The following is a 14,767-nucleotide window of genomic DNA, read 5'->3' on the forward strand; positions in this document are numbered from 1 at the left end:
GTTCCAGAAACCTTTACAAGAAAAAGAAAAAAAAAAATCATTGTGGAGGAAGAAAGGAAAAATATAAGACATCATTTCAAAACACAAATCTCATCTTGTTGAACAACAACAACAAAAAACGCAAGTGAAGGTTATATTGATTATTAAGACACGAAAAACAAGCAATCATTGGTAATAGTCAGAAACTGGAAATAACCCAGATGTGCTTCAACAGAAGAATAGATAAAGAAAATGGTTCATTTACACAGTGGAATATGATTCACCTATTAAATTTGAATAGTGAGTTTTGCAAATATCAAATTTGCATCATGAATTTTGCAGGCAAATGGATGAAACTAGAAAATATCCTGAGTGAGTTAACCGAGACCCAAAAGGACATTCATGGTATGTACTCACTGACAAGTGGATGTTAGCCAAAAAGTACAGAATACCAGTGATTCACCCTACAGGCCATAAGAAGTAAAACAAAAAGGAAAGCCAAAGTGAGGATGTTTGAATCTCACTTAGAAAGGGGAAAAAAAAAAATGATGGGAGACAGGGAAAGAGGGAGGAACCTGGGTCAGAGAGGGAAGAGGGAGGGGAACGGTGACAGGACCGTGTATGGGGAGAGACAGAAGAGAAACCCAGGAGAATGAATGGAAATATGCAGCTCCTGGAGGTGAGTGGTGGTGGAGAATCTCTAGCAAGTTCCAGAGTCCTGGGATATAAGAGAGTTCTAGGACTCAATGTGGGTAACCTTAGCCCAAATGCCCAATAATGGAGAGATGGAACTTGAACAGTCCGCCTCCAGTAGTTAGATAGGGCCCCCAGTGGACAGATGGGCAACCCACCCTCAAAATATTTGACCTAGATTTGTTCCTGTCTAAAAGAAATGCAGAGACAAAAAAATGTAGCAGAGACTGAGGGAATGGCTAACTAGTGACTAGCCCAACTTGGGATCCATCCCATAGTCAGGCAACAAACCCTGACACTATTTATTACTGAAGCTGTGTTGTGCTTGCAGGAGCTATAATGGTTTCTTCTGAAAGGCTCTACCAGCAGCTGACTGAGATACATGGAAATACTTAGAACCAACCATTGGACTGGGGCCCGGTACCCCTATGGAAGAGTTGGGGGAATGATTGAAATAACTGAAGGGGATGATAGCCCCATGGGAAGACCAACAGTGTCAACTAACATGAACTACTGAGATCTTCCAGAGATTCTGAGGTAGTTCTGAAGGCTCCAACACATATGTAGCAGAGAACTGACTGCCTTGTCTGGCTCCAGTGGGAGAGGATGTGCCTAATCCTGTAGAGACTTGGTGTTCCAGAGAAGGGGAATACCGGACCCTCCCAGAGATGGAGAGGGGGCAGGGAGTGAAGGACTCTGGGAGGGGGAACCAGGAGGCCAGCAACATTTGGCATGTAAATAAATAATTGATTAAAAAAGGAACCAAGAAAAAAAATGAGTGTTTATTCTTCCTTTCAGTCTCCAGAAAGGAAATTGGATCTTTTTAGCAAATAAAACTTGACTTGGTATACTACTCAGCTATTAAAAAGCATGAATTTATGAAATTCCTAGGCAAATGGATGGACCTGGAGGGTATCATCCTGAGTGAGGTAACCCAATCACAAAAGAACTCACATGATATGTACTCACTGATAAGTGGATATTAGTCCAGAAACTTAGAATACCCAAGTTACAATTTGCAGAACACATGAAACTCAAGAAGAACGAAGACCACAGTGTGATCACTTTGCCCTTCTTAGAATTGGGAACAAAACACCCATGGAAGGAGTGACAGAGACAAAGTTTGGAGCTAAGACAAAAGGATGGACTATCTAGAGACTGCTACACCCAGGGATCCATCCCATAATCAGCCTCCAAACGCAGCCTCCTCACATACACCAGCAAGATTTTGCTGGAAGGACCCTGATATAGTCATCTCTTGTGAGGCTATGCCGGTGCCTTGCAAACACAGAAGTGGGTGATCACAGTCAGCTATTGGATGGATCACAGGGCCCCCAATGGAGGAACTAGAGAGCTAAAGAGGTCTGCAACTTTATAGGTGGAACGACAATATGAACTAACCAGTACCCCCAAAGGTCGTGTCTCTAGCTGCATATGTATCAGAAGATGGCCTAGTCGGCCATCATTGGGAAGAGAGGCCCCTTGGTCTTGCAAACTTTATATGCCTCAGTACAGGGGAACACCAGGGCCAAGAAGTAGGAGTGGGTGGGTACGGGAGTGTGGGGGGCGGGTAATGGGGAACTTTTGGGATATCATTTGAAATGTAAATGAAAAAAATACCTAAAAGAATATTAAAAAAAAAAAACTGGACTTGGCAGCACACATACTAAAAATGAAACAATACAGTGAAGATTAGTATAGCCCCTGCACAAGGATGATGCTTAAATTTATGAAGCATTCCATAAAACAAAAGAAAGCACATAAAACACTATAATAATGTGAGGGGAGAGAATTATGTTTGAGAAGGAAGGTTCTCTTCAAGCAAGTGTGTGAAATGTCCATTTATTAGCTTCCACAAAGTTAACATGTGACCTTCCTATGCTTATGTTTACAATATTACATGTAGCAACAATTAGCATCAGAAGCACCAGTACCTTTGAATACTAGTTTATATTCTCTACATGATAATGGTGCCTGTAGAATATAATTAGATGAGAATATGCTAAATTTATACTTGATTTCCATGAAGCAGGATTCTAATCAAGATTAACTCAAATCACCAAAAGAGGTGACATAGCTCCTAGAGTTGAATCAGACCCAAGATTCTTTGAATGAAGTCAAGGCTGGGTTTCTTTTAGGAAGGAGTCGACTACTCTGCCTAAAACCTACCCTCTTAATCTTTGCCTCATATTCTGGAAAAGGACTGTGACTTTCTGTTGTGTCCAGCCAGCAGTTCACATGTCTGGGTTCTGTTCTGGGAAGGCATTTTGGAATCTGCAAGAGAAGAGGGAGCTAGGCAGCAATATGAAACCAAGACAGTCATTCTGATCAAGGTTCAATTTTAATGTCAGCAAACATGCTTTATAAAGAAAAGGGGAGGCCCCGACCCTGGCCAAGCAAAGTTTCTTTGAAGTAGATAGGTCAGCCTTTTAGTGGGAACTCAAGAAGATCACAGTTCAGTGCTAACTCCGGAAAATCTTGGAAGAGAATCAGTTCGGCCTCAGGCAGGTGGTGGCACATCAAAGGAGCAGCACACCAGGTGGCTCCGCCAGGCTGGTCACAGCCACCCTTGCTAGGCTGGAAGGAGGTAACAACTTTCAAGCATGGTAACTGGATTAGGGAAAGAAATATAATCAGACTTTTGGGCATAAGTATTCATCTTAAAAAACTCAAAATGTCACCATCTCTAATTAGAGGCTTGAGAAGAGTAGATTATCAATGGAATTTAGCTCAGTTCCATCTCACAGTAGGTGTAGTGGATTCCTCAATCCATATTGTAGTTATGTCCTCAGTTCTAAGATACATAACTGGAATGGAAATTCTTAACAGCCTGGACAGATTCTCTGATCTATGGAGTGTCCAGGATTGCTATATAAGTAAGGACATCCGGAAGTCACTAATGGAAGTAGTAAGGCTTGAAAAGTTTGCAGAGATTACAGAGTTTTGTGCTGCAGGGGTGAGTTTTCTTAGAGATTGGAATGGTGATTTTTTTATTATGCCCCATTTCAGTTCATCTTCTCATACAATATAGAAAACAAATGGATCTTGAAGAATTATTAAGAAATCCAGCCATAGCCGGGCGTGGTGGCACACACCTTTAATCCCAGCAGAGGCAGAGGCAGGTGGATTTCTGAGTTCGAGGCCAGCCTGGTTTACAAAGTGAGTTCTAGGACAGCCAGGGGCTATACAGAGAAACTCTGTCTCGAAGAAAAAAAAAAAAAAAAAAAGAAAAGAAAATTATGACTTGTCAACCTACTTTGCCTATGGACAAAAATGTATACTAATTGGCAGATTCTACTGTAGGAACACAGAAATCTTCAGATCTTTGGGCTTCCAAATTGTAAAACTGAATCTTATTTTTAAAACCTAAGTTTTTTTCATGTGGAAGTGAAAGAGTAAAATTACTGAACACCTGAACTTTTCCTGAACTCTCTTACCCCTCCCATCCGGAGACTGTTCCCGGAGCACTCCTGAACTTTTCACCCCAAGGTACCCCCTCCCAATTGGAAACAGCTCCGGGAACATTTTTCAGATAAGGGGTCTCCTGGAAAGAACCTAGTCCTACCCCTCCTAACTGAAGACTATGCCAAGAACATTTTTGAGATAGGGGCCTCCTGGTACTATCCCAGAATGTTCCAATAGATCGAGTACATTGCCAAAATATAGGACACGACCCCTTGGTTATGTAAAGCCCCTTGGCAGAACACCTTGGTGACGTAAAACTTGTACTTTTCCCCTTGCCCTTTTCTTATAAAAGCCTGTGAAAATTTGGGCTAGGGGCCGAATCTCCTCTGCACCTTGCTGCATGAGTTTCGACCCCAGATATCTGGTATATGTGCTTTTTATGTTCTTTCTTGTCGTTGCTGTATTAAATCTTACTCTCTATACATCTTAAGTTCGGTCTCAGTGTCTTCTTGGGTGCGCGGCTGACCCGAGGCTTGAGTAAGTGCCTCCCTTTGGGAGTTTTGGAGTCTTTCAGAAGCAAGCAGTTCTTTTCTAACCTAGGTATAGAATTCTGTCTTTCAGGTGGCTTTAGAATATTGCACTTTGCAACAGGGAAAAAAGGTGTTATATATCTCCAATAAATGAGTTCCTTCAAAGCCCATCTGAAGTGAGAAATGCTACAAGTGATGTTGGTGCTTACTGGATGAGAAATGTAAAGATAGCACACTAGTTTCATCGGAGAAGGCAGAGCTTTGCATTAACACAGCAGGTCAACCAATAGCTGGGGGGGGGGGAGATGTTTGTGTGTTTGTTTTTTGTTTTGTTTTTGTTTTGTTTTTTAAAAAAGAACAACAGATGTAACTTTGAAGAATTAACTTTCACCTTTAGAGAGAAAATGTTGTCCACAAGAGCTATGATCTCTACTGGCCAAAAAGATAAGTTCCATTTATTTATTTATTTATTTATTTATTTATTTATTTATTTATTTATTGTATTCATCTTTTTTATTGGATATTTTCTTTATTTACATTTCAAATGTTATCCCTTTTCCTGCCCCCCACCCACCCACTCCCCAAAACCTCCTATCCCACCCTCCTTCCTGCTGATTCTATGACAGTATCCCCCCACCCTACCACCCAATTGTGCTGCTCTGCCCTCAAATTCCCCTACAGTGGAGCATCAAGCCTTCAACGGACCAAGGGCCTCTCCTCCCACTGATGCCCAACAAGGCCATCTTCTGCTACATATGTGACTGGAGCCATGGGTCTCTCTATGTGTACTCCTTGGTTGGTGATTTAGTCCCTGGGAGCTCTGGGGGATCTGGTTGATTGATATTGTTGTTGTTCCTATGGGGTTGCAAACCTTTTCTGCTCCTTCAGTCCCTTTTCTAGCTCCTCCATTGGGTACCCTGTCCTCAGTCCATGGTTGGCTGCAAGCATCAACCTCTATGTTTATCAGGCTCTGACAGAGCCTCTCAGAAGACAGCTATATCAGGCTCCTGTCAGCAAGCACTTCTTGACATCCACAATAGGTTCTGAGTTTGGTGACTGTATATGGGATGGATCCCCAGGTGGGGCAGTCTTTGGATGGTCTTTTCTTCAGTCTCTGCTCCACACTTTGTCTCCATATTTTCTCCCATGAATATTTTGTTTCCCCTTCTAAGCAGGACTGAAATTTCCACACTTTGTTCTTCCTTCTTCTTGAGTTTCATGTGGTGTGGGAATTGTATCTTCGGTATTCATAATCTGAACTTGTGGGCTAATATCCAGATAGTGAGTGAATACCATGTGTGTTCTTTTGTGATTGGTTACCTCACTCAGGATAATATTTTCTAGTTTCATCCATTTGCCTAAGAATTTCATGAATTCATAATTTTTAATAGTTAAGTGGTACTCCATTGTGTTAATATACCACATTTTCTGTATCCATTCCTCTGTTGAAGGGCATCTGGGTTCTTTCCAGCTTCTGGCTATTATAAATAAGGACAAGACAGCAACCAACATATTGGGAAAAGATCTTTACCAATCCTACATCCGAGAGAGGGCTAATATCCAGTATATAGAAAGAACTCAAGAAGTTAGATTCCAGAGAATCAAATAACCCTATTAAAAATGGAATACAGGGATAAACAAAGAATTTTTAACTAAGGAATATTGAATGGCCGAGAATCACCTAAAGAAATGTTCAACATCCTTAGTCATCAGGGAAATGCAAATCAGAACAACCCTGAGATTGCACCTCACACCAGTTAGAATGGCTAAGATGAAAAATTCAGGTGACAGTAGATGCTGGCAAGGATGTGGAGAAAGAGGAACACTCCTCCATTCCTGGTGAGATTGAAAGCTGTTACAACTACTCTGGGAATCAGTCTGGTGGTTCCTCAGAAAATTGGACATAGTATTACCCGAGGACCCAACTGTACCACTCCTGGGCATATACTCAGAAGATGCTCTAACTTGCAATAAGGACACATGCTCCACTATATTCGTAGAAGCCTTATTTATAATACCTGCTAATATTTTAATTCTTATGTTTAAATTAGCATTTTATTTGGACAAAATGGCTCTTTGGAGTTTTCCCTACAATTCCCATGTAGGGTGTTATCCCCTAGAATGATGTTTCTCACAATGTGATGGCTCAGTACCTGAATGTTCACCTGGCCCTTTCCAATTGAGGACCAATTTTTAGGTCTACCTAGGTACAGGAGCTCCACTGTTTGGGGCTGGAATTCTGGTGTTTACATTTGACAGCCCTCTGAGGTGATTTTATGTACTCTAATGGAGAACTAGGATTTGGTTTTGTTCTCTCTTTTTTTTTTTTTTTAAAGGTTTATTTATTATATGTAAGTACACTGTAGCTGTCTTCAGACACTCCAGAAGAGGGCACCAGATCTCGTTACGGATGGTTGTGAGCCACCATGTGGTTGCTGGGATTTGAACTCTGGACCTTTGGAAGAGCAGTCGGGTGCTCTTACCCACTGAGCCATCTCGCCAGCCCTTTGTTCTCTTTTAAAACCCACACCAAACACCATTATAGGAGTAGTCAGAAGGTCCAAGCTTAGGAAACAAAAAATAAACAAACAAACAAACAACAAAAAAAGTTACTAACAGTGTGATGTTAGGGAAAGACACTTTCATACATTGTCTGAGCCATCATTTTTTCAACTTGGTAATGACAAAGTCTTTTTAATACAGTGAATAAGAAAGTAAGAGATGAAGCTGGGCGTGGTGGAGCACGCCTTTAATCCCAGCAATCGAGAGGCAGAGGTAGATGGATTTCTGAGTTCGAGGCCAGCCTGGTCTACAAAGTGAGTTCCAGGACAGCCAGGGCTATACAGAGAAACCCTGTCTCAAAAAAACAAAAACAAAACAAAAAAAAAAAAAAAAAAAAAAAAGAGGGCTGGTGAGATGGCTCAGTGGGTAAGAGCACCCAACTGCTCTTCCGAAGGTCCAGAGTTCAAATCCCAGCAACCACATGGTGGCTCACAACCATCCACAACGAGATCTGGCGCCCTCTTCTGGAGTGTCTGAAGACAGCTACAGTGTACTTACATAAATAAATAAATCTTTAAAAAAAAAAAAAAGAGAGAGAGAGAGAGATGACATTTATAGAATACTTTAACTTTCAGTGGATACATAATTGTTGTGATGATTAGAAATTATGCATGTGAAACAAAGTGGTATAGGAATTATACACTTTGGATTACATATTGGATATATGTGAACTCAGTGATGATCAGTGTTTACAAGAGTCAGAAGGGAAGAGAATATTTCCCATGATTTTACTCATAAATGATAATGAAAATGTTTACTATGGTGACATCTCTACTTTAACCTTTTAGGTTTAAAATTCATCTGGACACTGATCTAATGGGGGCCACAAATAGTGGTGGTTATTTATAAATAAAATATATATATATTTATATATATATAAAAAACAGCATCTGAATACAAACTACTTTGGTGCTCCACCAGAGAGAATTCATGATATGTTCCAATGCTTAAAAACCCACTGATAAATACTTTCCTTATTTCTTACATGATTTTTAACGAAAATGCAATGATTGTAGAAGGCTCTTATACCATAAAGATTGGAGAGAAAAGGAGTATTTTAGCATGGTGTTTTTCTTAGTCAGGGTTTCTATTCCTGGACAAAACATCATGACCAAGAAGCAAGTTGGGGAGGAAAGGGTTTATTCAGCTTACACTTCCATACTGCTGTTCATCACCAAGGAAGTCAGGACTGGAACTCAAGCAGGTCATGAAGCAGGAGCTGATGCAGAGGCCATGGAGGGATATTCTTTACTGGCTTGCTTCCTCTGGCTTGCTCAGCCTTCTCTCTTATAGAACCAAGACTACCAGCCCAGAGATGGCACCACCCACAAGGGGCCTTTCCCCCTTGATCACTAATTGAGAAAATGCCTCATAGCTGGATCTCATGGATTTCCCCAATTGAAACTCCTTTCTCTGTGATAACTCCAGCCTGTGTCAAGTTGACACACAAACCCAGCCAGTACAGTGTTCTATTTTCTTTCTAGTGCTGTGACAAAGACCATGGCCAAAAGCTGTTGTGTCTGGCCAGTAGATCACAACCTGGGTTCTAGCCTGGAAAGGCATTTTGGAAACCTGGAAGAGAAGAGGGGTTGGGCTGCGCCAGATAAGGAAGGAACCAAGACAAAAGTCTCTGCTCAAGGTTCAATTTTTACTATTCCAGCACTCAGTTATAAAGGAAGGGGGAGGGGCCCAATTCCCGCCAAATAATCTTGGGGTCCAGTAGCAGGGTGATCACTTGATGGCTTCGGAACAGCAAAGCAGCAGATTCCAGCAGTGGGCGTGACAGAATGATTGAGCAGGAAGCTCCACCCTTGAGCAAGCAGGTTTCAGGCTGGGGGAGGGGAGACTACAAAAAGCAACTAATAGGAGGAAAGGATTCATCTTCTTTACACTTCCAGGTCATAGTCCATCACTGAAGAAAGTCAGGGCAGGACCTTAAAGCAGAAAACATAGAGGGATGTTGCTTGTTTGCTTAATGGCTCACTTGCTCATACTTGTTGTATAATTTGAGACCACCTGGATAAAGAATGGTGACACTCAAAGTGGACTGTTTTTTCCTACATCAAATAACAGCCAATGTAGCTCTTCCCAACTCATGCCCACAGGGCAAAGTGATCTAGACAATCTCTCAATCAAGGCCTAAGATGACTCTAGGCTATATTAATTTGACAAAGGTGAATAGGATATACAATTAAGTCATTGACTTGGAGATAATACCAGTGTCTCATAATTGTTGCCCTTGATTTACACTTAGCATATAGTTTCAAATCCTCACATGCTTTGGCTCATTGTATTCTCACAGAAGTTGGAACATACAGTGTTATTAACCACATTACAGTTAAAAAACTGAATGCAGCAGATAATTTAAAGTGGCATGACTAAATAAATGGCAGAGTTATTTAGTCTGGAAAATCTTGATTTTGAACCTGTGCACTTAATGCCTCACTAATATTTCTGAAATCATCACAGATTCAGTGGCTGGGAACAGAATTTCAAATCTCTGTTACTGGGTACAGCATATTGTCAGAAAAGACTCTTTGTCTTTTTGGTTCATATCTTACCCTTAAAGGCAGCCAACTATATATTGAAGAGGAGTTGAAATAGGATTACTATTAGAGTGGTTATATGATTACTGATCTAAACTGTGACTCTTTCTGAAGCTAAATAAGGGACAATCGATAATCACCAGGGAAACTGATATAAATATATAAAATGATTGTTTTATGTGAACTACAACATATAGTTGGGATGACGTAGGTCATCCTCATAGGGTATGTTTCAGTCTCAAAGAAAGACACTGTGTCTGTGTCTGTCTGTCTGTCTGCCTGACTCTTTTTTTCTTTATCTGGTGAAATAATTGCATGTTCTATATACATTGCATGTTGATTTATGCATGTTACCACATATTATTGTTTTCACACACTAATATGCCTTTATTTTATGGTCAGTTTTGTGGATAATCTTTATTGATCTTGACAGTTGCCTTATACATGATGATGAAATTTAACCTAATCTCTTCAAAATGTTATTTCATATGAATAATTATTTTCAAACAAGATGTCTAATTTGGTAAGGATTATGAATCTATTAAAAACTTTTTGATTAATTGATTTTTCTTTCATGTATATGAAAGTTTTGTCTCTATGTAAGTACACCATATGCAAACAGTACCCACAGAGACCAGAAGAGTGCATCTCATCCACTGGAACTGGAGTTACAAAAGACTGTGACCTGTCATGTAGGTGCCAGAAACCCAAAGTGGGACCTCCACATGAGTAGTACTTTTGCTGAGCCATCTCTTCATTCTCAGACAATTTTTAAAAGTACAGATTCTATATGATAACTTTTTAGTTCTTGCAAGAATGACTATGAATATGAAAAGAACTGTTTTAAATTTGTAAGTAAATGAATTCGTTTTTCCTATATATTCAATAATTAACCCAAGTTCTTGAAGTCACATGTGGTAGGTATCCAGGAGATTATCCAGAAAACAAGCAAGCACATGGGCAGTCAAGAATACTTCAACTAGAGATATAGAGCTATGATAGCATTAAATCATGATCTGACAATATCTGGGGAGTCGTGGGAAGATGGATACATTAGATTTTGTGATTGTGGAAAGCGATGTTTGTTTGAGCTAGGATATGAATGACAAACAAAGGCCTTAGATGGGAATGAAAGCTGGAAGGAGGCTCTTATGACTGAAGCCCAACGAAGGAATGGAATAGGAGGGAAAATAATAGGAGGATGAAAGAGAGAGAGAAGGTAGGAAAGTCCAGGCAGAAGAGGAAGTGAATGCACAGTGAACGGCTAACTAATATGCAGGACACATCCCTAGACTCACTAGACAGCCAGATTTCAGCATGTCTGAACCTACACTGTCCTCACAGAGGACATTTCAATGTCTAGCAGGCCTTAGGCCTTACCTGTGGTTTTCTTTATACAGATGGAGCAGAGCAGGCCCTGTAGAATGAATGTGGATACAGTCTGCTCCTCACTATTAGACTGTCTACTCTACCTCAGCTATAACAATATCAGTCTGTCCTCTCATCACCATTGTATCTTTGAATGAGAAGATAAGAGAGAAAGAATCAAAATCTGGTTTTTAGTTTCTTGACTTTTTATTTCTTTTGACTCTTTTTGGTACAAGGACTCATGAGTATTGTTTCTCAACAACAACAAAAAAATGTATTTTCAAAGCTCTTCCTACGGAGAATCAAGGTTTTCGAAAACCATCAGAGTGGTTAGCCTTCAATATTTCATGGCAAGTCCTTTTGAGTGCCTTTGGTAATGAGTGGGCAGGTATATCAGCCCTTCCTATCAACTCTGAATTGGCTGGTTATCCTTGCTTCAGATGCACAAACTGGGGTGCTGCCTCCCAAACATAATGAATCAAATAAAGGGGTTGTAACCATTCAAGTTTGTCATCTTAAATCTGCGGAGTTGATATGGGCAAAAGGAGAGTGAAATGGTTTATTTCAATTTTCCTGTTTCTATCCTAGTGGGCCAATCAAATGAAGAACAGATGAGGCCTAGTCTTTTGATACAGAGACTTAATTATGCAAGATGCAATAAATACAACAGAGGTCACTGTCTTTTCTTTATGAGAGATAACCACACAACCAAGGCATCTTTCCTCTGGGTGATGAGGACTCTTCCTGAACCCAGGCTTGTGCAACACCAAGTCTTGACCTCCAAATAATTAAGAATATTTTTTTTTCTTAATGAGTGTTATGTCATCATGTAGTTGCAATGCCTGTGGAGACCAGAAGAGGGAGATCTCCTGGAAATGGAGCTAGAGATGGTTTTGATGATCCCTGTGAGTTCCTGGATGTGGCCTTAGGTCCTTTGCAAGAACAGTTAGCACCCTAAATCACTGACCCATTTCTCTCTAACCCAGTTTTAACTATATTTCAAGACACCCATCAATGAAAAATACTGAACTTTTTTTTTTAATTACTTATTTTACTATGAGTACATTGTCACTGTTTTCAGACACACCAGAAGAGGGCATCAGATCCCATTACAGATGGTTGTGAGCCACCATGTGGTTCCTGGGAATTGAACTCCGGACATCTGGAAGAGCAGTCAGTGCTCTTAACCACTGAGTCATCTCTGCAGCCCCTATACTGATTCTTAAGAGCAATTTTTGTACCCCCCGCCCCCCCTATTCTGACTTTCTGATCAGGTTCACTTCAGGTTGATGCACCATCACAGGAAGTCAGGCAAGAAGGGGGAAGTCTAGAAGTAACTTCTAGCTTAGTTGAGTGTTTTAAGAGTCCTATTGAGAAATGAGTTAATATATCGCAGGGCGCATAATAACGCATGTTTATATTAACTCAGCGCTTAGCGAACCTAGTACATCTGAAAGATCAACTCTCCAGCACGCTCCAGGTTTCCACTGAACCTTTCACAGGCCAAACATTCGGAACTGCGCCTGCTCTGTTGGCATAGTAACGCCCCCCCCCCCTTCTACTACTATTTTGAAATCCAGATTCGGTTTCTAAATTACGACAGTCGTAAACCGAGGTTTCCTGCCGGCGTCCTTGCTTTTCGACGGCGACAACTATGGAGGCGTTCAGTCTAAGATTTGAAAGTGCTAGCAGTATCGAAGAGGGAAAAGAACAGACCGGTATTGCCAGGGCCGAGTTGTTACGCCAGGTATCCCGGCTTTGGAGAATTTTCTTTCTTCCTTTTTAAAACTTGGGTTTTACTGAGGGCTTCTGCATGCTAGGTAATCGCTTTCCGAGAATATCTTTAGTTCTTGAAATACTTTCGTTTTATAAATCTTACGGTTTCGGAATGTTATTTATAAGTTGTAGGACTTGAGAATCCTGGAAGATAGTCCACTCACTTCTCTCCTTTCTCTGGTATCTCACCTTGTCTGATTTTGGTCTTTTCCCAATGCAGTTGTCTTCTAAATGCTCGGACCGGCTCCATTTGCTAGTTCTCTCCGCAGAGAGATTGATTGGTTTCCTTCCAGTTTCTTTAGCTTTTAAGCCACTTATTCTTGATATTTTCGCCGCCTGGATTGCTCAGTTTCTGTGTCCAGTGTCACATCCGAGGACTCTTCTTACCAATTAATTCGAAGCGTGAGTCATTGCCCCGGCTTATTGGAAGTAGGACACATTTGAATACGTTGGTGTTTCCTTCACGTGTTTCCTTGCAACTCCAGGCTTAGGCCAGCCTTTACTGGTTGAAACACTGTTTAGCATAAGAGACTCAGAATATGTGCTCCCCTACCCCAGGTTTGGGAAACAGAATTCTCATTAACATTGAAATGTATGGAGTTTATAAAAACGGAACAAGTCAATTATTGAACAGTTATTGACAGTTATTCCTGATTAATTGTGACAGTGAAAAAGATGAATTTGTAGTTGAACAACGGAATGTTCCGTGACGATGTTTTGGGTTCTTTTGTTGTATGATAAAAGAATTTTAAATAAGTTTAAATGCATATAAAGAGTAGAAAATAAATAGGAAGAATGAGTAATGCCTTCCTTCAGTCACATTTTAAGGGAATGGGTGGGCAGTTAGTCTTGGTCAGATAAAGCATCATGAATATTGGCTGATTTCAAAATAGATATAATGAATACTCATAATGACTGTCTGTCTGATATTTCAAACAGTTTTTGGAAGAAACTTTGTCAGCTGTGAAGAATTTTAGACAAATCTACATACAGTTTGATAAGGACCAAAGTCAGCTTAGGAATTTGACAGATGGATGAGAAAGCAGAAGAAACTTCTTGCATTGTATTACTATTGTTGACTGCTGACTAGATTAGCCATATGGTTCTTTCTTTTTAAGAGGATAACTTTTCTGAGTCAATTGTATTGGTACTGTCTATTTAGAAGTCATGGGAAAGGTCAGATTTATAACTTTTGGGAAAGTCTAAAAAACTAGCCCCAGTGCTTATGAAGGTTAAAGTGATTCCAAGTCCTATTTTTTTTTTTTTTTTTTTGGCTTTTCGAGACAGGGTTTCTCTGTGTAGTCGTGGCTGTCCTGGAACTCACTCTGTAGCCCAGGCTGGCCTCGAACTCAGAAATCCGCCTGCCTCTGCCTCCCGAGTGCTGGGATTAAAGGCTTGCGCCACCACGCCCGGCTCTCCAAGTCCTATTTGAGACAGAGAGAAAAGAGGATATATGTTAGTCTTGTACTGGATACTGTCTGTGATTTGTACCCAAATTTAGTGAAGATTGGTAGTCCCAAAGGAAAGCTATTGATAACTTTCTTTTATTAATCATTTTGTTTATCTTTCAAATGTTATTCCCCTTCCCAGTCTCCTCTTCACAAATCCTTCCACCCTTCCTCCTCCCTTTTGCCTCTAAGAGGGTACTTCCCCTTCCACCACCCACTCCTGTCTCAGCCCTCTAGCATCCCCCTTCTCTAGGGTATCAAGCCTCCACAGGACCAAGCACCTCGCCTCACACTGATGCCAGATGAGGCAATAATCCTCTGCTACATATGTAGGGGGAGCCATGGACTCTTTGGTTGGTAGTTTAGTTCCTGGGAGCTCTGGTTAAATTGATACTGTTATTCTTTCTATGGGGTTGCAATCCCCTTCAGCTCCTTTACCCCTAACTCTTCCATTAGGATC

The 14,767-nt window shown here is 40.7% G+C and overlaps 2 protein-coding genes and 1 non-coding gene across 6 annotated transcripts in view; all 3 read left to right on the forward strand.

The window, feature by feature from the left end:
• Alkbh8 (alkB homolog 8, tRNA methyltransferase) overlaps positions 1-1,499 on the forward strand; it is a 56,174-nt gene extending 54,675 nt beyond the window's left edge. For 2 of the 4 annotated variants that reach the window (XM_085844381.1, XM_085844379.1), the window contains one exon: positions 1-1,497. In XM_085844381.1, coding sequence (XP_085700507.1) covers positions 1-102 — 102 coding nt within the window. In that variant the 3' untranslated portion in view covers positions 103-1,497. The other 2 variants (XR_015048901.1, XM_085844380.1) reach the window with 2 other exon arrangements.
• An 820-nt stretch (positions 1,500-2,319) lies between these two features.
• Positions 2,320-2,421, forward strand: LOC115031972 (U6 spliceosomal RNA). The gene has a single exon (XR_003837630.2). It is a non-coding gene; the product is annotated as a U6 spliceosomal RNA (small nuclear RNA).
• Positions 2,422-12,699: 10,278 nt separating this feature from the next.
• Cwf19l2 (CWF19 like cell cycle control factor 2) overlaps positions 12,700-14,767 on the forward strand; it is a 72,445-nt gene continuing 70,377 nt past the window's right edge. The window contains exon 1 of the mRNA XM_021171789.3: positions 12,700-12,830. Within this exon, the coding sequence (XP_021027448.1) occupies positions 12,738-12,830 (93 nt within the window). The 5' untranslated portion in view covers positions 12,700-12,737. The remainder of the gene's footprint in view (positions 12,831-14,767) is intronic.

This window comes from Mus caroli, unplaced genomic scaffold (genome assembly GCF_978045245.1).
Source record: "Mus caroli unplaced genomic scaffold, Mus_caroli_1 scaffold_11, whole genome shotgun sequence".
Taxonomy (NCBI): domain Eukaryota; kingdom Metazoa; phylum Chordata; class Mammalia; order Rodentia; family Muridae; genus Mus; species Mus caroli.